Source organism: Polypterus senegalus, chromosome 5 (genome assembly GCF_016835505.1).
Source record: "Polypterus senegalus isolate Bchr_013 chromosome 5, ASM1683550v1, whole genome shotgun sequence".
In the NCBI taxonomy this organism is placed as follows: Eukaryota; Metazoa; Chordata; class Cladistia; order Polypteriformes; family Polypteridae; genus Polypterus; species Polypterus senegalus.
This window is the reverse complement of record NC_053158.1, coordinates 205,750,870-205,773,217: the sequence shown is the minus strand read 5'-3', so window position 1 is coordinate 205,773,217 and position 22,348 is coordinate 205,750,870. Positions and strand designations below refer to the sequence as shown.

The window sequence follows — 22,348 nt, the reverse complement described above, 5'->3', positions numbered from 1 at the left end:
TTGTATGGCCCCTGTGTTCTTGTATACATGCCTGACAACATCGGTGCATGCTTCTAATGAGATGACAGATGGTGTTGTGGGGGATCTCCTCCCAGATCTGGACCAGGGCATCACTGAGCTCCTGGACAGTCTGAGGTGCAACCTGGTGGCATTGGATGGACCAAAACATAATGTCCCAGAGGTGTTCTATTGGATTTAGGTCAGGAAAGTGTGGTGGCCAGTCAATGGTATCAATTCCTTCATCCTCCAGGAACTGCCTGCATACTCTCACCACATGAGGCCAGGAATTGTCGTGCACCAGGAGCCACTGTACCAGCATAGGGTCTGACAATGGGTCCAAGGATTTCATCCTGATACCTAATGGCAGCCAAGGTGCCTTTGTCAAGCCTGTAGCGGTCTGTGTGACCCTCCATGGATATGCCTCCCCAGACAATCATTAACCCACCACCAAACTGCTCATGCTGAATGATGTTACAGGCAGCATAATGTTCTCCATGGCTTCTCCAGACCCTTTCACTTCTGTCACGTGCTCAGGGTGAACCTGCTCTCATCTGTAAAAAGCACAGGGCACCAGTGGTGCATCTGCCAATTCTGGTATTCTATGGCGAATGCCAATCGAGCTGCATGCTGCTGGGCAGTGAGCTCAGGGCCCATTAGAGGACATGGGGCCCTTGGGTCACCCTCATGAAGTCTTTCTGGTTGTTTGGTCAGAGACATTCACACCAGTGGCCTGCTGGAGGTCATTTTGTAGGGCTCTGGCAGTGCTCATCCTGTTCCTCCTTGCCCAAAGGAGCAGATACTGGTCCTGCTGATGGGTTATGGACCTTCTATGGCCCTCTCCAGCTCTCCTAGAGTAACTGCTTGTCTCCTAGAATCTCCTCCATGCCCTTGAGACTGTGCAGGGAGAACAGCAAACCTTCTGGCAATGACACGTATTGATGTGCCATCCTGGAGAAGTTGGACTACCTGTGCCACCTCTGTAGGGTCCAGGTATCGCCTCACGCTACCAGTAGTGACACTGACTGTAGCCAAATGCAAAACTAGTGAAGAAACAGTCAGAAAAGATGAGGAGGGAAAAATGTCAGTGGCCTCCACCTGTTAAACCATTCCTGTTTTGGGGGTCATCTCATTGTTGCCCCTCTAGTGCATCTGTTGTTAATTTCATTAACACCACAGCAGCTGAAACTGATTAACAACCCCCTCTGCTACTTAACTGACCAGATTAACATCCCAGAAGTTTCATTGACTTTATGCTATACTCTGATTAAAAAGTGTTCCTTTAATTCTTTTGAGCAGTATATATATACATATCTGGTTGTCTGAATGTACATCCAAAAGTCTCCAACAGAAGGCGTATCAATAATGTTTTTAGTAATACATTTTACTATAAATAAGTGTCTGATGTGTCCACCTAATTGCAGTGTCTGCAACAGATGGCACATCATGAATGTTTGTGTTTGTGCATTGCATCTTTCATTTCAACAGATGGCTCATTATAAACATTAACACTGCTTTTATGAATCCCTTATCAAACGGCATACACCAAAACATATGTATTGCATTTGACATTCTAAAAACATTTATAGTAATGCATTTTATTACAACAAATAAGTGTCTGTGTGTATGTGCATCTGTATGTCCGGTAAGTTGCAATGTCTCTGTCATTCCAACAGATGGCACATCACAAACATTAGCAATGCTTTTGTAAATCCCACACTGGTGGCACATTATAGTGACATACGGATTGAATTTGTCATTCCAACACATGGTGCATCACAAACATTTGTAGTAATGCATTTTATTACAACAAATGTTTGTGATGCACCATCTGTTGGAATGACAAATGCAATGCATTGTATTACTTTTCAAAATATACTCCAACAGATCATTCACTGCAAATGTTAATGCTGTGATCTACTTTGATTCCTTAGACGTGAACTCCTCTTGGACGGGTAGCACAGCTATGTCTGTATAAAATCACAAAGTTAACAGCCGCTGACTTCCAGTCTGATTGCAGTTTGCTTGCCATTGACCACCTTGAGGACCTTCTGTAGACAGGTGTGTGTCATCTCTACTCAAATTCAGGCAATTGAACTGATCAGAGGTGGACACCAAACAAGGTACAGAAACATCTCAATGGTGATCAGCAGAATGTCACAGCGAAGGGTCCGAGTACTTGAGTCAATACGATATTTCTGTTTTTTTTTTATCTATACAAATAAAAGGCAAAGCCCTAACTGACTGACTCACTCACTCATCACTAATTCTCCAAGTTCCCGTGTAGGTAGAAGGCTGAAATTTGTCAGGCTCGTTCCTTACAGCTTCCTTACAAAAGTTGGGCAGGTTTCATTTCGAAATTCTACACGTAATGGTCATAACTGGAAGCTATTTTTCTGCATATACTGTAATGGAGTTGAGTGCGAAAGCCGTGGGGGCGGAGTTTCGTGTGACATCATCACGCCTCCCACGTAATCACGCAGTACGTAGAAAACCAAGAAGAGCTCCAAAAACCGCTGATGAAAACAAACATTATATAAGAAGGCAGCGAAACAATTAGAAGCGAGCGAGTGACATATTGTAGCGACCCGGCAGCAGCGCTGGCGGCGTGTTGCATTATGGGTAATTTATGTAAATAGCATTGTGGGTAATTTATGTAAAAGCTGATTGTTGCGTTAAATTAACCAAGTAATCTAATTGTGTTTCCTGTTGTAATTATTGTATGTGTCTGTGCTCAACTGGTGGGGTGGGTTGGGTTGTTGCCGTCCGGGGGTTATTTGAATGTAAATAGTTACCATCGATAAGAAAGATGGCTTCATTAATGACCTTGGCAATGGCTAAGCAAATGAGTTAAGCTTTGTTTTTGCTGACTATCTGCTCTAATAAAGAAATACAACAGGACAGAGCTGTGTATTGCTAAGATTTCTATCGAAGCAATTATTACCGAGACACTCGGAGTCGTGCGGTGTATGGGACACGAGTGCTCGCTACCTAAAGAGCTGGGTGCAGCTGCGTGCATAACGCTGGCAGTCCGCTAGCCTACAGCTTGGGAGAGGTGCACGGCAGAGCACGGCTCTAAAAACTTTAAGACTCAACCACGGGTCGCTACAATATAAAACCATATTCAGCGGCTCACGTGAACTGACGCAGTGCGCAGACAAAAGCAACAGTTCCAAAGAGCGCTGAACAAAAAACGAATTACACTGCTACGCTCAAATAGACAAACCACATGCCGTGGCGCAATAGTAGAGGCTTCGCCTCTAGCGCCGGCGTCCGAGGTTCGATTCCCGAGAGGGGATGCACTGAGTATGTACGTGTGCTTCCCGATTCATTTTAGCCTCGCATCCCCTTGGTTTGAGACGTATGAAAAAATATGCGGTTAACGCAGAAAGACAGATCACCAATTGAAGCTTTATGAATAATGGATACTTTATTCACGATCAATGATTGTTTTGGTAAAGCCATACTCGGTGTAATCATTAGATGAACGGTAAAAAGTAAGAGCGAGGGAGGATGACTTATTGAGGCACGCAGGCCAAACCACAATAGCACGCGGGCTTGATGTACTGTAGTGCGTGTCAACTCGATCTGAATTGTGCGATCACATTTGAAAAAATATATCTTTTCAAGTTCTATTTAGTCCATATGTGTCAAACTCAAGGCCCACGAGCCACATTCGGCCAGGCGTGTAATTATATCCGGCCCGCGAGATCATTTTATATATTATTGTTATTAATGGCCCGGAGATATGAAGCGCTGGTAACACAATAAACTACAGATCCCATAATGCAGCGCTTCAGCTGCCTTGCCGAACACTTACCGCGTTAATCAAGTCTACCTTATGATGCTGCAAGTTATTGTGAAGCTAGCTCACACGATACCGAAGAGAAAAGGTGATTCTGAACATAGAGCCTTTAAAAAACGATGGGAGGCTGAGTATAAGTTTACTGACATTGCCGGTAAACCCGTGTGTCTCATTTGTGGAGCTAATGTGGCTGTAATTACAGAATTTAATCTAAGACGGCACTATGAGACAAAACATCAAGATAACCTGAAAGACCCGAATGTAATTCACAAGATACAGAAAGCAGAAGAGTTAAAGAAGAATCTGACACTTCAGTAGACGTTTTTACCCGTACAAAATCATAAAGTGACTTCAAGTGAAGCTGCTTTTATGGGAGACACAAATGCACCACTTGCCCCACTTTCCCTGTTGCCAAGTAATGTTGAACCAAGTGGACTGTGGGGGGAAAACGGAGCAGCTGCAGAAAACCCCTATGCCAGCGTTTCTCAATCTTTAAGTATTTGCGACCCGAGTTTTCATAACAGTTTTAATCGTGCCCACCTAACATTTTTTTGAAACCCTAATAAAAGTATTCCTATATTTTGCGGAGAAACTTCATTTGATCAAAAAGAAAAGTATAACTGGGTGTCATCTGCATACGAGTGAAATGACGATTTGAGAACAAATGAGACCATGATGACTGTCAGATAGTGGGACAATCACCACCAACAGTTATAGTGGCAAACAGACAGCCATGAGGTAGGGGGGTCCCCTTAGATAATCCATCCATCCATTATCCAACCCGCTATATCCTAACTACAGGGTCACGGGGGGTCTGCTGGAGCCAATCCCAGCCAACACAGGACACAAGGCCGGAAACAAACCCCCGGGCATCCATCTATCTATCTACCTACCCTGCCTATTAAACTAAATTTAAAATCTATCTATTATATAGTGCCTATCTATCTATCTATCTATCTATCTATCTATCTATCTATCTATCTATCTATCTATCTATCTATCTATCTATCTATCTATCTATCTATCTATCTATCTATCTATCTATCTATCCTGCCTACTACACTAAATTAAAATCTGTCTGTCTATCTATCTAGTAAATAGTGCCTTTCATATTATCTTCTTCTTCTTCTTCCCATTAAGGGTTGCCATAGCGGATCATCTTCTTCCATAATATATAATTAGTTTTCACATTTCAATATATCTGCACTTAATTTTACACTCTGACTTGCATTGCCTATTTAATCATCAATTGGGGGTAAAAGACTGCTTGTCAGGGGTACCGTTTGTGGTAATCTTTATATTCCTCAGTTTAGCCAGGCCACAGGTCTTGGTTGTGTAGTTGCCGGTCTGGAAAAGGAGTCCGCAGTTACAATATAATATAGTATAGAGTCAGTTTGGCTTTCATCCCACATCCCAAAAAGCCTGTTGGGTGTGTTAGCTGGCAGCTCTAACTTGGTGTGAGCCTCTGTATCCCCCTAGGCCTGGGCTATGTACAACCACACTTTTGGTCCAGACCACCTGGAGGCCTGCTTAAGGCGGACCTCTGCTTTAGCCCTGATGTTGCATGAATGGCCTGTAGTCTTCCATAACCCCAAATCGGATTAAGGGGCTTTGAGATATTATATTATATTATATTATATTATATTATATTATATTATATTATATTATATTATATTATATTATATTATATTATATTATATTATATTACTGTATATTGCAGGGGCAGTTTGATTTTCATCCCCCATCCCAAAAACGTGTAAGTTAGGTTAACTGGCAGATCTTACCTGGCATGAGCCTATGGGGCTTCCTAGACCTGAGCTATGAACTCATCACCCTCCACCAGACCCTTCTTCTGGCTGAGATCACCTGGAGGCCTGCCTAAGGTTTAGCCCCTGATGTTGCTGAGGTGGTCTCTAACCCTCCACAAGACCCAGATTGGTTTAAGGGGCCTTGTGACTGCCATAGTATTCTGCTACAATTTAATTGGTCATTTTTTTTTATATAGCACCTTTCATGACAAGCACCATTTGAAGAGCCCATATTGACTTGACACCACTGTGCCCATTGTTTCCACTTAGAAGACTAAAGTGATTCAGTCAGGATTACATAGAGTGACAATGCTGTGGACTGATCCGGCGAGTTTCTGGTTTACAATTGCACACCTTCACCACTAGGAGGCCCTGTCTTTATTTAAAAACTACGAATGCTGAAATACTCAGGTAGTGCCTTTAGGGGGCGCCATGACAACAGTCTATTAGAATCAGCAGAAAATGAGCAGGGATCAGCGTCTGTGCTCAGGGGGCTCCCATTTTAGCTTCATACCTGACCAATTAAGGTACCTTTGGAGAAACACATTGAGAGTGAAGATAAAACCATTAAAATGGAGTGGAAAATGCAACTCCGTGGAGCAGACTGGGCAGGCACGACCAATTAAAGGTGTGGCGACACAGTTTAAAATAAAACTTTACGTCTGCTGGGATTAATTTACTCACCAAAACAAACAGCCGAGCTCTATTATCAAACCATAATGAGAACCGATGAAGTTGTGTATCCAAATATTTGCACGCACTAATCTACTGTATTTGTGACCAGGGGGACTCGTGGATGCTAATGGTTCATAGGGGTCTCTCAGGTGATGTGAGGTAAATCCGGCCCTATGGGTGCATCTGGACTCGACAAGCATCAGACTATTTTTACCAACGACTGTTTTGGTCATTTCACGTTTCTCCTTCTGGGGTATCAGGTCAGCGGTGTTATGAAGGAGTGAGTTATTTACATTATTTGGAGGTGTCTTAGGGTCTTTCTTTTACTCGTTTTGGGGGGTTTTATTGGTTCCTTACTCTGAATTTGACACGGACGTTTTTGTTCATTTCTTTGGCTTGCGTTGTTAGGGGGCGTGTCCTCAGAGGTTGAGATCATTGGCTCACGATGTCACGGGATTTACATGCCACGAAACGGAAACACTTTCTATCCGGGTCTGCATTTACAAGACCCCCCTTGAATGTCAAACATCCTTCTGCTTTTCAAAGCTCTTTAACAAAAGTGTTTCTCTGGTTTCAACTCGCGTTACTGAATTTGAATTTTTAGCTCTCATTGTAGCTTCATTTTCTCTTAATCTACTCTGAAAATATTTTTTGCCAGATTCTACATGTTATACGGTGTGTATATAAATGCATTATGTTGTATGAATTAATTGATGATACATTTATGGTGCGCTTCATTCAGTGGGATACAACCCCCCCCCATTGATCCCATTGATAAATGAAATGAAACAAATCGAATCAATTAGATGGGAAGTTCAAAAGAATCAAATTAGCAAAGTGATTCGAAACGATCCTCATTCGCCCTTTTACGACTTTTTCCCATGAAGGCAAAAAGCTACCCAGAAATTTTCTCATATTGTCACATTTTTTGGCCCCAACAATTAAGCTTTGATGCGCTCGTCTCCTTTCTTGGGATACAAAATGCTTTCCAGAAACTTCCAAATATTAGCTGATCAGCCATCAGCACAAATAAAGTCATTAAGTGCGAGAGGGAACTCGACCTCCCGAAGTCACAACACATGAGAAACTTATGATGTTTCTGTGTTTGCCCGTCTATCTAGCCGGGGTTTTTTTCCGGTATATCCCCCTCTAGCAGGCAGTACTGGAAGTGCTTTTGGAATTTGTTGGGACTTACCAGTCTTGGGACCCCTAGATAAGGACGTTGATAAATGATGTAAAACTTTACTATGCATGGGGGGTCATTTTCATTTAAAAACACGCCCATTTGGTCCCCATCCCTGTCATAAATGGTGCCCCTCACATGACGGTGCCCTTAGTGTCCGCCTGTATCCCCTAATGGATTGACCGGCTCTGCTCTGAACCCCGTTTTATCTATAATTGGTTGTTGAAGACCCTCGGCCATAAAAACAGCATTAAAATAAATTAACGGCACAAAAATGAACAAGAAAGACATGAAACAAGACTTTGAACCCCAGCTTGGGGAGGGAACCCTGGCTGAAAGGTGACAGCTGGGGACCTGTTTGGCTGTCTGGGACTGCTATAGGAAGAATAAAAGAGAAACGTTTACGAAAGTTTAAATACATGGAAATAACCTGAAATGCTTTTTCACAGCACTGCAGTGTATTAACTTCCATAGTTGTTCTCACTAAGTGTCACACAGGCACTCCGAGGTTATGGCCACACTACAACCAGTAGTCACCATTTTGGCCTTTTGTCCGCCTCTTTTAATCCCTGAAAATGGAGACTATGGAAAACCCTCTCCAGGGACGAAAACATCCGGCTCAGTGTTGCAGTGTAGACTAAGAGTGAAAACTGAGAGTTTTGAGGATGCAGACGACTCTAATCGCGCTCTGATTGGTTCGTGTTTATTACCTAGCCCTTCCCTGATTGGATCCTGCTCATTACAATATCTTATTCCCTGATTCGTCAGCCTTCACAAAAGAAAACCAAATTCTAATATGGCGGAGGCAAAAAGGCTGATGGTGTCATAGCGGATGTTTATTCTGTTTCTCTATAAAAACAAAACTTCTCTGTGAGGCGTCAATGGCATTTTTTATTGCCTATGGCTCAGAGTAAAATTTACCGTGATAAATAGAAGGGGGTGTCACTAGCATCAGCACTTACCCCTCCTCACCATTTGCATGGACAATGAGGGCACGCCTTGGAATTTTTGAAGGATCAAGGAGCAGGGTGGGGTGTGATGGCCAGCCAGGGGGGGCCCCTTCCCAGACGGGATGCCACCATAATGGGTGGACCAGGGGAGCAGACTTATACAGGGCGCTATCTCCTCCTAAGCATTAGATGGCAGCCCGCCAGGTTGCAGCAGCACCACAGTTTCCCACAGGACATCATAGAATCTGGAGTTCTGTAACTCAGCCCCTGTTGGGTGCTGTGGGTGCCACCAGGGGGAGCGGCAGAGCCCTACTTTATGGGGCTTTCACCACACCTAGAAGTGCTTCCAGACCTTGCTAACAAGCCAGCCAGGTGCAGCATAAAAGGAGCCACCAGCCTTCATTCAGGGAGCCAGTGTCGGAAGGAGAAGGATGAAGCTTCCCAGAGGAGGAGTGGAGGCAGAAGAAGAAGACAGACAGATAGAGAGAGAGAGAAAGACAAAGTGCTGCTTTAGCACAGTGCTTGGTGCTGCTGGGAATGGAGGGAAGAGTTTCCCACACCTCAATAAAGCCTGGTGTGTTGCCTGGTGTGTTGCTAGACTTGTGTCTGTGTCTGTTGTGTCAGGTGTCTGGTGAGCTGGAGCGCCCCCTGGTGGACACAGGTGGGGGTACCTCTAGAGTTTCTGCAGGGTCAACGAGTGCTCAGGTTCCTTTTGGAGTTACTGCACTGTCAACGAGGATCATCAAAATGGCAAAACAGAAGGAACAAGTGCAGGCCTTGGGAACATTGGGACCTGAAAGTCAAAGTGGATTGGACAGGTGAGGTGGGAGGGGCTCTCATTGATCGAGAGCTGGATGCCTGACATAAGGGGGCTAATGCCTCACAAGCCCCACCCCCAAATGATGCCACTGGACGCACTTGGCTAATTCTGCTGCACAATTCTATGGCGAGCCGTGGCGCTTGCTGCATTGCTTACTTGCGTGTATCTACGCCGAGTTTTGTATGGCTTGAATGCTACATACAATCTATGGCAGCGTTTCTCAACCTTTAAGTATTTGGGACCCGAGTTTTCATAACCGTTTTAATGGCGCCCCCCCTAACGTTTTTTTTGAAACCCTAATAAAATTTATTGCTATATTGTTTTCTGCCAATACACCACTACAAGTTTAAAATTTCCCTCCGAATAGCGGAAATTACGCCACATATGCCCACCTCTTCTTATTTCTCACGCTTTCGCGGAAAGTTTCAGAATGTAGTTTAAGTTAATTTGTTTTAGTTTTAATAGATGTACTTTTCATATTTTCGATTCTTGTTTTCTTTTTTGTTACTTCGGGGGGTGCGCCCCACAGGTTGAGAACTGCCATTCTATGAGCAGAAGTATTGGGAGACCCCTCTTAATTGTTGAGTTCAGGTGTTTCAATCAAACCCACTGACACAGGTGTATAACGTCAAGCAGCTCGCCATGGGGTCTCCATTTACAAAGATTTGTGAAACCAAACGGGTCGTTCTGAGCAGCTCAGTGACTTCAAGGGTGGTAGGATGCCACCTCTCCAATAAGACAGTTTGTGAAATGTCACCCCTGCTGGATATCCCACGGTCAACTGTCAGTGGTGTTAGTGGAAAGTTGAAGCATTAAGGAACAACAGCAACTCGGCCGCGAAGAGGAAGACCACGTGAAGTCACAGAGAGGGGCCAATGACTGCTGAGGTGCATTGGGCATAAAAGTTGCCAATGCTCTCTTGATTCCATTGCTGAAGAGATCCAAACTTCCATTGGCATTTAAACTGGACGGCGGGAGCTTCACAGAATGGGTTTCCATGGCTGAGCAGCTGCATGCAAGCCTCACATCACCAAGTCCAATGCCAAGCGTCAGATGGAGTGTTGGAAACGTGTGCCGTGGAGAGACAACTCACACTCCTCTGTTTGGCAGTCCGACGGGCGAGTCAGGGTTTGGCGGATGAACGTTACCTGCCTGACTGCATCCAATGTAAGTGAACATCGACATCAAAATTATTTGTAGTTACAGTCATATGAAAAAGTTTGGGAACCCCTCTGAATTCTTTGGCTTTTTGTTTCTCATTGGCTGAGCTTTCAAAGTAGCAACTTCCTTTTAATATCTGACATGCCTTATGGACACAGTAGGATTTCAGCAGTGACATGAAGTTTATTGAATTAACAGAAAATATGCAATAAGCACCATAACAAAATTAGACAGGTGCATAAATGTGGGCACCTCAACAGAGATATGACATCAATACTTAGTGAGCCTCCTTTGCAAATCTAACAGCCTCTCGACGCTGTCCTCCTGTAGCCTGTGATGAGTGTCTGGACTCTGATGGACGTATTTCTGACCTTCTTCATACAAATCTCTCCAGTTCAGTTCAATTTGATGGACAGCCTGCTTCAGATCATCCCATAGATGTTCGATGATATTCAAGTCAGGGGACTGTGACGGCCATTCCAGAACATTGGACTTCTCCCACTGCATGAATGCCTTTGTGTTTTGGGTCATTGTCTTGTTGGAATATCCAACCCCTGCTTAAGTAACTTCAACTCTGTGACTGATGCCTGAACATTATCCTGAAGAATTGGTTGATATTGGGTTGAATTCATCCGACCCTCGGCCCCAGTCCCTGAACTGGCCACACAGCCCCACAGCATGATGGGACCTCCACCAAATCTGACAGGAGGTAGCAGGTGTTTTTCTTGTTCTTCTTCCTCCGTGAAAAGCGCTTTTTGTTTTGACCAAATAACTCCATTGTTGTCTCATCAGTCCAAAGCACTTTGTTCCAAAATGGACCTGGCTTGTCTAACGAGTATTGGCATACAACAAGCGACTCTGTTTTTGGTGTGAGTGCAGAAAGGGCTTCTTTCTCATCACCCTGCCATACAGATGTGCTGAATTGTAGAACGATGTACAGATACACCATCTGCAGCAAGATGTTCTTGCAGGTCTTTGGAGGTGATCTGTGGGTTGTCTGTATCCATTCTCACAATCCTGCCTCTTCATATGCCGCTCCTGTATTTTTCTTGGCCTGCCAGACCTGCTGGTTTAACAGCAACTGTGCCTGTGGCCTTCCATTTCCTGATTCCATTCCTTACAGTTGAAGCTGACAGTTTAAACCTCTGAGATGGCTTTTTGTAGCCTTCCTCTAAACCAGGAGACTCAACAATCTTTGTTTTCAGATCTTTTGAGAGTTGCTTTGAGGATCCCATGCTGTCTGTCACTCTTCAGAGGAGAGTCAAAGGGAAGGAAGCACAACTTGTAATTGACCACCTTAAATACCTTTGACCACTCATGACTGGACACTCCTGTCTATGAAGTTCAAGTCTTGACGAGCTCATCCAACCAAGTCATCAGCACTGAGCAGTGACAGGCGTTCAAATCAGCACAAAGACAAGGGGACCCACATTTGTGCACAGCCAGTTTTTCACATTTGATTTAAATTTCTTACGACTAAATACTGCGTCACTAAAAATCTTTGTTTGTGAAACACCGCAGTACTCCTAGGAAATGAAAGACAAGCCACTGATATCATTGAAAGGAGAGTTAATTATTATGCAGGTCGAGAGGGGGTCCCAAACTTTTTCATACGACTGTATTTTAGTGTGGACTGAAATACATTGATAAATGATGTAAAACGTTGGTACAGATGGGGGGTCATTTTCATTTAAAAACACGCCCTTTTGGTCCCCATCCCTGTCATAAATGGTGCCCCTCACATGACGGTGCCCTTAGTTGTCCGCCTGTATCCCCTAATGGATTGACCAGCTCTGCTCTGAACCCTGTTTTATTTATTTTTGGTTGTTGAAGACTCTCGACCACGTTTTTGTCTGGTAGTAGTTTACGTGGATAAACTCTGTGATATGGCACCCAATAAAAAGTAGCCCCCTCCTTGAAGTTTTGATCACAAATACAAATGTATCACAATGGAAGGGGGGGGTCCTTGGTATAACAAGCATGATGACGAACCCATCGACGGTGACATCCACGGATAAAGAAACACTGGGCTTGGCCCGACAATCTTGGGATTTACACCCAGGCCTAGTAAGGTGGCCACGCTGTCAACTGTCAAAGGTCACAATGAAACAAGGATGCTCTTTAGTTGTGTCACACGCAGGAAATGAGGAAGGAAGGAAGAGAGACTTACCCCTGGGACCAAACAAATAATCCACAAAATCGTTTAGCTGCTTGTCGAAGACTTCAAGCTGCTCCTGAAACAAAAGTGGAAACATTTAATGAACATGAATGAATAAAGTAGTCATGAATAAATCACTTGAATGTAAAGAGTACAGTTTGGATTTTTTTCCTTCAAGACAGAGGTTTACTGTTTTCCTCTCCCTTGAAGGGCATTTTTGTGTTTTTGGGGCTTTTATGATAAGCCTGGCTCCAGTTTAATCTTTTTGCCTTCTTTGTTTACTTTTAATTATTATTATTATTATTATTATTTTTATTATTATTTGTTTACTTATGTATTATCTGGTTTTATTTTATTTTACTTTTCATTATCATTTATTATTATTATCCATCCATCCATTTTCTAACCCGCTGAATCCGAATACAGGGTCACGGGGGTCAGCTGGAGCCAATCCCAGCCAACACAGGGCACAAGGCAGGAACCAATCCTGGGCAGGGTGCCAATCCACCGCAGATTATTATTATGGTTATTGTTATTATTATTAATTATGTCCATTTATTATTTGTTTAATTATGTATTATGTTTTTATTCTATTAGGTTATCATTTAGCATCTATATGTATCTTGTAATTCTCTCACATTCCTTGAATTTTGTGGGTGGAGCTCTAAGAGGCGGGGCCACCCATCCTTCACTGTTAAGTGGCCGCCCCCCAAGCCCTACAAAGGCAGGCTGGGAGTTGAAGTCCTGTGTGGTTCATTGTGAATGCGCTTTGGTTTCTGTTGGTTATTATAAGCATTTTGCCCTTTTTTAACTTTAGCGGCTTTCAACCGTTTTTGTTCTTGATTTTGATCTCTTTTATGGACGGCACCTTTTAGAATATCATTGGCATTGGATTGCTTTATAGGCTTGTCATTTTTTTAACCCTTTGTTGTCTCCCCTTTTCATTCAATAAATCCTCCTTTATAAAGATTTCCTGTTGCCCTATTCTATACAAGCCAGAGGTTAGTGGTGTTCCTCTCCCTTGTGGTGTGTTTTTGGGACTTTACACAATATAGTTTTGAACTTTGAGAGTGCTGTGCATGGTTTGTCTGTGCCACTCTAGTATAAGTTAGGCTGCCTTTTGGTGCCCCTCCTCTGTGAAGGGCTGGTGGGATTCTGGCCTGCTTCCTTGGGTGTTTCTGAAGGTCTCAAGCCACCTTGGGCCATCTGTGAGATACCTGACAAGAGGATTATTTAAAAGTGTTTTCGAAACTTGTAATACATTTTGGGGCCAACGTGGGCAGACCAGAAAGCCTTCCTCTTGGATTTTTGGCCTTTTGTCAATAGTAAGCAGGTACAGAAAAGAGAGAAAGACCAAGAAGTTCGCTTAACAGTGTTAGGAAGAAAACTTTTAACAAGATAACAAAGTTTAGGGGCGGGGGGGCCAACTCACAGTAAAGAAACACGCAATAATCTTTAGATGGAAATATCGACAACAAAACACGCCAGCGATTATTTTGTTTATCCTCAAAGTCTGACAGCATCACATTCAAAATGGCCATTACAGCATCACGGAGATGACGACATGAATCGCGACTTCCAAATGCAGGCCCTTAGCAACACAGGGTTGAGTGCAAATAAGAAAGTCGCAATCTGATGCCTTTGCCATAGATAAAACTCACACGTAATAAATTGGATGCTTTTCAGTGTCACATTCATGAATACTATACAGCGTGCCACTACATTCTCAATTCTTGATCACATCCCTAGGAAGTCCAACGTTTTGCTTGAGAAATGTAGAACTTTCAGCAAACGTGAAGCTACTTCTGGATGATGTTTGGGGTCTGGCTGCCTGGGGTGAGCCTGTTTCTGAGGCTGCTCGGGTTTTCGTTTATTGCTCACCCCCTTTTCTGCAGACTTTCTCTCTGTACGTCCCGCCCTCACGATACGACTTCATTCTGTTTTGTCCACCTCACTGGTCTTTTGATTGACTGCATGCCATCCTTCAGTTTTTTTAAGGCCCCCGCTGCTGCCCTCCTTTCTCTCGGTTTCTCGACACAGAAAGCCATTGGTGACTGCTTTGGTGCTTGGGTTTTCTCTACTCAACGTTCACTGGAAGTGATCTGGGACCCCGAAAGATGAATGCTGAAAGCACAGTGTCTGACTTTTCTAATGAGAGCCGAGGCTCAATGGATTCCCTGGAGGAGACCCCATGGGTGGCCCTTTGTGGTTTTCCCATTACTGTCTGTGGCCTCACCATCTCTCTGCCTGTATTCTTTCTATCATTTTGTGATCGGCCAACATGAGCCGTGGTGTTAGAAACAAGGAACTGAGATGAGTCAGCTATCCACCACTCCGGAGTCTCCGATTACATTTGGTGGGAAATGACATCACTCTTAATGCTGATTGATCAGGACAGACGTGGTGTCCGGTGACCGGCACCTGCAGGACCTCTGAGAGGCTCTGAAATTTCAGCGTGGCACTTGAAACGAACATTCAGGACACATGGTAACTCAAGACGGGCAGCAGGTTGGTGGTGTTCTGTTACTCAGAGGCCAAAAGGGAGCATAAGACGCCCTCCAGTCAGATGTCCGTCACTTCTGATGGGCGTCCTTTCCTGAGACAACAAGAAAGCTGGCACCTGCAGCGTCCACTGCTGGAATTGGATTTGAAAATGAACACTGAACACCAGGGGCGTATTTACATGAATAACGACCCGCCTTTATCTACATGCTTGTTACCCATCAGTGCTTAGGAAAGATATCCTCACTGGAAATGGCAAACATATCCAAGTCTTGGGCTATGGAGACCCCCAATTATGAGGTACTGTAGACGTAGCATGGATGCCCTAACAGCCCTAATGAGTCCTTTTTTTTTTAGCACTGCCCCCTAGTGACCTTAAATGGATTCACTCCAAATGTCATCTCATTTTTTTCTATTGGTATTTGTCTGCTGTCCCCTAGTGGTTCCTAATGGAGTTTCTGAGCACCATCCATTTGTGCTTTTATTGGTTAGCTAAGTATTTACCAATCAATGAGAAAGTTTTATTGGTGTGAGGGACGAACCAGCAACCCACCCTAGATGGACCCTGCACCCTTGCCTAGCCAGAAGTCCATTATAAAGTAAGGTCGGCGGTGAAGCAGCAGTGATTGATATTTCTCTTCTGAGTCGGGACACAGACATGAAAGGATGCAACTACAGCGGGGCTGGCGTTCCAGCAGCCATGGAGTGACACACAGGTTGGGCTTGGGAGGTGGGTGACGCACAGCGGAGGGCAGAGTCCTGTCTAGCAAGACCCAGTATGGATGCCCACCGGACAGCTTGGGAGTTGTGGTTCCATGTGACTGCCCTGTCCAGTTCTCTGAGGGTGTCCAGGGGGAGCTGTCATTTATTGACAATACAAAGGACCATTATGGTCCCACCTGACCCAGAAATGCTGCCAGGAAGTAAGAGATTGAGCAGCAGAAGTACTCCAGGGTCCGGTATTAAAAAGAGAGAGCCCTCCACGTGGCCCTGAGAGTCTGAGCTGGAAGAGAAGACGCAAAATGATTTCTCTTGTGGTGTTGTCGCCATTTTACTAAAAACGAGAAGCAGCGCCTGGTGGCATTCACTGGTACTTTTTGGCAGGCTTTTAAACTTTGAACTGTCCTCTGTCCGTCGATGGGCAGAATGTGTTTGTTTGAAAGAATTTTTTGAATTCTGCCCTTTCATTTTGAATAGCCCGATATTTTAAAGAATCATTTGTAATCAATTGGCTGATCATCTTAATCCCAATAATTGCTTGGGGATCTACCAATCTGCCGTTTTCATGGTGTTGAGAGATGACGTCTCTCTCGTTACTGACTCAGGTGGGGCTGCAGTCCTTGTCCTCCTAGATCTCTCTGACCATGAGATCTCGCTTTTGCGACTTGAATATTTTGGAGGGTCTTAACTGGTCCGGGTCATATCTTACTGCCAGATGTCTTTCAATTCCTGTTCATCGTCTGCTACTCCTGCTAAATATGGTGATCCATTTTGGGTCCTAATTTACTTCATCCTCTCATTAGCACTAAAACATAAGTAACATCCATCCATTATCCAACCCACTATATGCTAACTACAGGGTCACGGGGGTCTGCTGGAGCCAATCCCAGCCAACACAAGGTGCAAGGCAGGAAACAAACCCTGGGCAGGGTGCCAACCCACCGCAGGGCACACACACACCAAGGGGACAATTTAGCAGCTCTGATCACAGGAGTCCTAACCTGCATGTCTTTGGATTGTGGAAGGAAACTCAAATCCAAACCTACGGGAGAACATGCAACTCCATGCAGGGGGACCTGGAGCCAATCCCAGAACCCTGGTCAAGGCAGGAAACAAACCCTGGGCAGGGTGCACATAAGTAACATGATAGATAGAATTTGTCACCACGATCACCATTTCTGTTTCTTTGGATTGTGGAAGGAAACTCATGCAGACACTCAATTGGGAGGACACTCCTTACTGCGAGGCACATAAGTAACATGATAGTTAGAATTTGTCTCACGATCACCATTTCTGTTTCTCTTCTCGGTACTCAATTGTGGCACTCGCGTAAGGTAAAGTCAGCTCTGATGGAGGATCACAGGAGTTAAAGGTAGAGGGGTCCTGTCATCGGATTGGCTGACTCAGCTGTGGAACAGCCAATAGGGAGAGGCAGCTTGATGGCCGAGGTCTCCAGGACTCTCTCCAGGACTCTCCAGAACAAATCCAAATCTTATTATGGGATATCAGTCAGTCATAATCCAACCCACTATATCCTAACACAGGGTCACGGGGGTCTGCTGGAGCCAATCCCAGCCAACACAGGGCGCAAGGCAGGAAACAAACCCCGGGCAGGGCGCCAGCCCATCGCAGTAAGGGATATCATCTACTGATAAATTCTGTGTTGTACTTGTAAATTTTTATTTTTTATACTGTATTGAGGATGTGTCCTATTCTGTTTTGTGCATTGTATTGTATTCTTTTTGACACCCACTGCACGCCGAACCTACCAGGATGGGGGTCTCACTTTGAACTGCCTTTCCTGAGGTTTCTTCCATTTTTTCCTTACAAGGTTTTTTTTTGGGAGTTTTTTCTTGTCTTCTGAGAGAGTCAAGGCTGGGGGGCTGTCAAGACGCAGGGTCTGTTAGAGCCCACTGGGCACTTCTTGTGTGATTTTGGGCTATACAAAAAAATAAATTGTACTGTACTTGTACTTCTTAGTCTTTTCTTGGTACTCAAAAGTGGCACTCGGTGGCACGGCCCACCTGCCTGCGTAAGGTAAAGTCAGCTCTGATCACAGGAGTCAAACGTAGAGGGGTGGAACGACCAATAGGGGGAGGCAGTTTGATGGCTGAGGTCTTCAGGACTCTAAACAAATCCAAATCCTATTATGGGATATTATCCAACCTGCTATATTCTAATTACAGGGTCACGGGGGTCTGTTGGAGTCAATCCCAGCCAACACGGGGCGAAAGGCAGGAAACAAACCTCAGGCAGGGTGCCAACCCACTGCAGGGCACACACACACGGGACAACTTACGATTGCCAATGCACCTAACCTGCATGTCTTTGGACTGTGGAAGGAAACTCATGCAGACACGGGGAGAACATGCAAACTCCACGCAGGGAGGACCCGGGAAGCGAACGCAGGTCTCCTAACTGCAAGGCAGCAGTGCTACCCACTGTGCCACCCTTATGGGATATCATCTACTGTTGAATTCTGCTTTGTACTTGTCATATTTCTATTGCACTATTATACTGTCATCCGATTGGCTGGCCCAGCTGTGGAATGACCAATAGGGGGAGGCACCTTGATGGCTGAGATCTCCAGGACTCTGAACAAATCCAAATCCTATTATGGGACATCATCTACTGTTAAATTCTACTCCGCATTTCTAAAATTTGTATTTTTATACTCTATTGTGGATTTGTCCTGTCCTGTGTATTGTATTGTATTGTATTGACTGCCCCAAATCTTTTTGACACCCACTGCACACCCGGCCTACCTGGAAAGGGGTCTCTCTTTGAACTGCCTTTCCTGAGGTTTCTTCCATACTTTTTTCCCCCTAAAAGGTTTTATTTTGTCTTCTTAGAGTGTCAAGGCTGGGGGTCTGTCAAGAGGCAGGGCCTGTTAAAGCCCATTGCGGCCCTCCGTGTGTGATTTTGGGCTCTACAACAATAAATTGTATTGTATTATATTGTTTTTGTTCATATTGGAGTTCAGTAGCAGAGAGAAGCCATTTGTACTTTTACATTTACCAACTTAGCTGATGCATTTTATCCAAAGGGACTTTCAAAAGGGGTCATTAAAGTTCTCTACTATACAGGTCATCAAAATCGAGTAAACCGTCAATCTGAGGGACTCTCTGCTCACACTTTTTATATTTTCTCAGCTTCATTACCGTAACTCGTCGTATTCTCAGATCAGGCAGGCTGCAGTTGGTTCAGAATGCTGCTGCCCATTTTTTTTTGGTTGGGGCACAAAAGTTTGATTCTGTTTCTCTAATATTAGCTTCTTCACACTGGCTGCCTGCCAGGTATGACAGGACAAGGTGACAACAGTGAAGACCTCCAAGCCTGTTTCTTTTTTTTTTTCTCGAGACTCAATGATGTCTTTCTTAACATCTTCCGACCCGCTCAATGGGCTATTAAGAACAATAATAGCAGAAAAGATCACCTATTCGGGGAGCACAAAGCCACGTCGTCTGTGTGCGCCGCCACTGTTCAGACCAAGGTGACAGCACGGTGCAACACCAACAACCTGGTCTTACATGCCAAAAAGACCAAAGAAGTAATTCTGGACTTTAGGACCACTAAAAAGACCAATCACAGTCCGATAACAATCAGTGCAGATGCTGTGGAGAGAGTTTCCAGCTTGAAGTTTCTAGGAGTCACCATCTCAGAGGACCTGTCCTGGCCCACCATGTTCATTAAGGCAGGGGTAGCCAATTCCTGTCCTGATGGACCACTGTGCATTGACTTGTTCTTGAAGATTCAAACCCCTTAGTTCAAGGGGTCCTCAATCACGGTCCTGGAGGGCTGCAGTGGCTACGGCTTTTCATTCCAGCCAGCGTCCTAATTAGAACTCGGTCCTCACTGATAATGAAAGTTGGTGTTTAACTCTATGCCTTGTTAGTCCGTTTAGTCATCAAAGACAAACTTTAGTTAATTTGCAGATCGGGGGTCTTCAATTACAGTCCTGGAGGTCTACTATGGCTGCAGGTTTTCACTTTAGCCAGTTTCTTAATTAGAACCCTTTTATTTACTACTAAAGGAATATGTTTTTTGGGCTTAATTTTATTTCTCCTCCCTGTTACCATTCAGAACCCTTAAATGCCCTTTTTATATTTTAGCAGCTGCATTTAAGTTGTAATTGTTGCCTGTTTTCTTAATCAGACATTAGTTAACAATGAGATGCAGATAACCAATAAACCAGCAGCCCTCCAGCTCATGTGCTTACCATGAAGTATCCGTGATAAACAAATGAATGAGAGGGGAATTGGAAGGGCCATTAAGTTGAAATCTATTCTGGTCCACAAAACACTTGGATAATATTCTCTGGAAGGAAACTGTACCGTGCAATTAAAATTGCTCTTGGATGAATGCAAGCATTAACAAGCTAAGGAGTTCAATACTACGTTTCATTATCAGCATGGACTCTCTTCTAATTAGGAAACTAGTTGGAATAAAAACCTGCAGCCACTGCAGCCCTCCAGGACCGTGATTGAGGACCCCTGAACTAAGGGGTCTGAATCTTCAAGAACAAGTCAATTAAAATGAATGGAAAAAGAGTTAATTAGAAGCAAAACCAGGTCACTCATTAAGAAAATGGGTCAGAATGAAAACCTGCAGCCACGGAGGTCCTCCAGGACAGCGATTGAGGACCCCTACCTTAGTTGTTTCTTGTTCCTTAATTAGCAGCCAATCAATAATGAGATACAAAACGAGCCAAAACAACTGGTGACCATCATACAATATCTGAAAATAAAGAAAGGTGAGGGTCTCAGGAATGAGGATCTGCTCAGGTCCCCAAAACATTTTACCAGAACTCTTAGAAAGAGAACATCCACAATTTCGGACGTGTCTCCGATTACACAATGCGAGCAGCGACAAGCCACGTAATTAATGAACGACGAGACTCGGCACCTCATTAAGCTGCTGGTTGGAATGAAATGGGTTGGAGTTTGAGGTCCTGACTTCGTTGGTCTTCTGTTGGCTCCCTCACTTCACATTTAATTTCTGTTTGGGTGTCATTTTAAGGAAAGAAATGAAACAATTCAGGGGAACAAATCAATTAAAATTAGTTCAAAAAAAAGTTCATTAGCAGCGAAAACAGGTCACTCATTAAGAAAAGGGTTAGAATGAAAACCTGCAGCCATGGTGGTCCTCCGGGACCGGAGTCTGACAATCGTCCATTAAGGAGATCCCTTTCAATTTTACTTCTGTTCATTTCTATTCTCTAGTTTTCCGAGATCTTCGCTGATACTAGCGGTTGCCCAACTCTCAGTCATCCTTTCTTTTCTTTAACTCACCCACCGTTGGCTGCATTTCATTTGATTGTACTTTTATTTCTGTTTCTTTTAATTACATTCTCTCCGGTTACAGCATTACTGATGTGCTCTATAAATAACGCGACCTTGACATTGATATGCACAGACAGGGGTTGGCAGGATGTAACGAATGCCTTCTCATCTCTTCCCTTCCAGACCTTCGGAACTGAAGCCTGCGTAATTCCAGAACCTTCCCTTTCAGTGACATCACTCCCGGTTCCCGCCCCCCCTTGGACACGCCTCCCCCTCCTCCTCAGCAGCTATAAAAACCCCCCTCTTTTTTTCCTCACCCCTCAGTCCCGTGAGCAGTGACTTCTCAGCCCTTCCTATTTTCTAACGAGAGAGTTAAAAATACAGGGTGGAAAAAAAACCTTTTGTCTTTTTTGTGTCTCCTTACGTAGGAAAATACTCTCCTACTGTCTCGATTGGAACATTGGTGGTGGTTTCAAAAAAATATCACACAAAGGACGTGTGCGAAGTGTGCAGCAGTGAACGCAGCTCTCCTACCGTGATTACATTGACGTTTGGTATTAACACGTTTCTCTTTCACATAATAAAAACGCAGCATTGTTTTGCATGTTCTTTTTCTGGGGGTAAACAATAACACTTTTACAGATTAAGAAATTGTCAATTATTGTATTGGTTATTGGGCAGCAAGGTGGCGCAGTGGGTAGCGCTGCTGCCTCGCAGTTAGGAGACATAAAAGAGAACACAATATAATAGTGCAATAGAAATATGACAAGTACAAAGCAGAATTCAACAGTAGATGATATCCCATAAGGGTGGCACAGTGGCGCAGTGGGTAGCGCTGCTGCCTTGCAGTTAGGAGACCCGTCTGGGTTCGCTTCCCACCGTCCTCCCTGCATGGAATTTGCATGTTCTCCCCATGTCTGCGTGGGGCCAAAGACATGCAGATTAGGTGTATTGGTGATCCTAAATTGTCCCTGGTGGGTGTGTGTGTGCCCTGCGGTGGGCTGGCATCCAGCACCGGGATTGGTTCCTGCCTTGCGTTAAATGCAAGCGTTAATGAAATGATGGTGAGGGAGAGAAGAACATCACACGTTAGAGTAAGAAAGGAGATGATTTTAAGTAGAGAGGACTCAGTATTAGAAGAGTCCCATTATTAGTATGGGATGTTATTATAGTCCGGCACGGTGGCGCAGTGGGTAGCGCTGCTGCCTCGCAGTTAGGAGACCCGGGTTTGCTTCCTGGGTTTTCCCTGCGTGGAGTTTGCATGTTCTCCCCGTGTCTGCGTGGGTT

The 22,348-nt window shown here is 44.3% G+C and overlaps 1 protein-coding gene across 1 annotated transcript in view; it reads right to left on the bottom strand.

Moving 5' to 3' along the window:
• The window catches only part of elovl2 (ELOVL fatty acid elongase 2), a 61,070-nt gene that overhangs the window by 28,734 nt on the left and 9,988 nt on the right, over nucleotides 1–22,348 (bottom strand). The window contains exon 2 of the mRNA XM_039754018.1: nucleotides 12,570–12,633. Coding sequence (XP_039609952.1) covers nucleotides 12,570–12,633 — 64 coding nt within the window. The remainder of the gene's footprint in view (nucleotides 1–12,569; nucleotides 12,634–22,348) is intronic.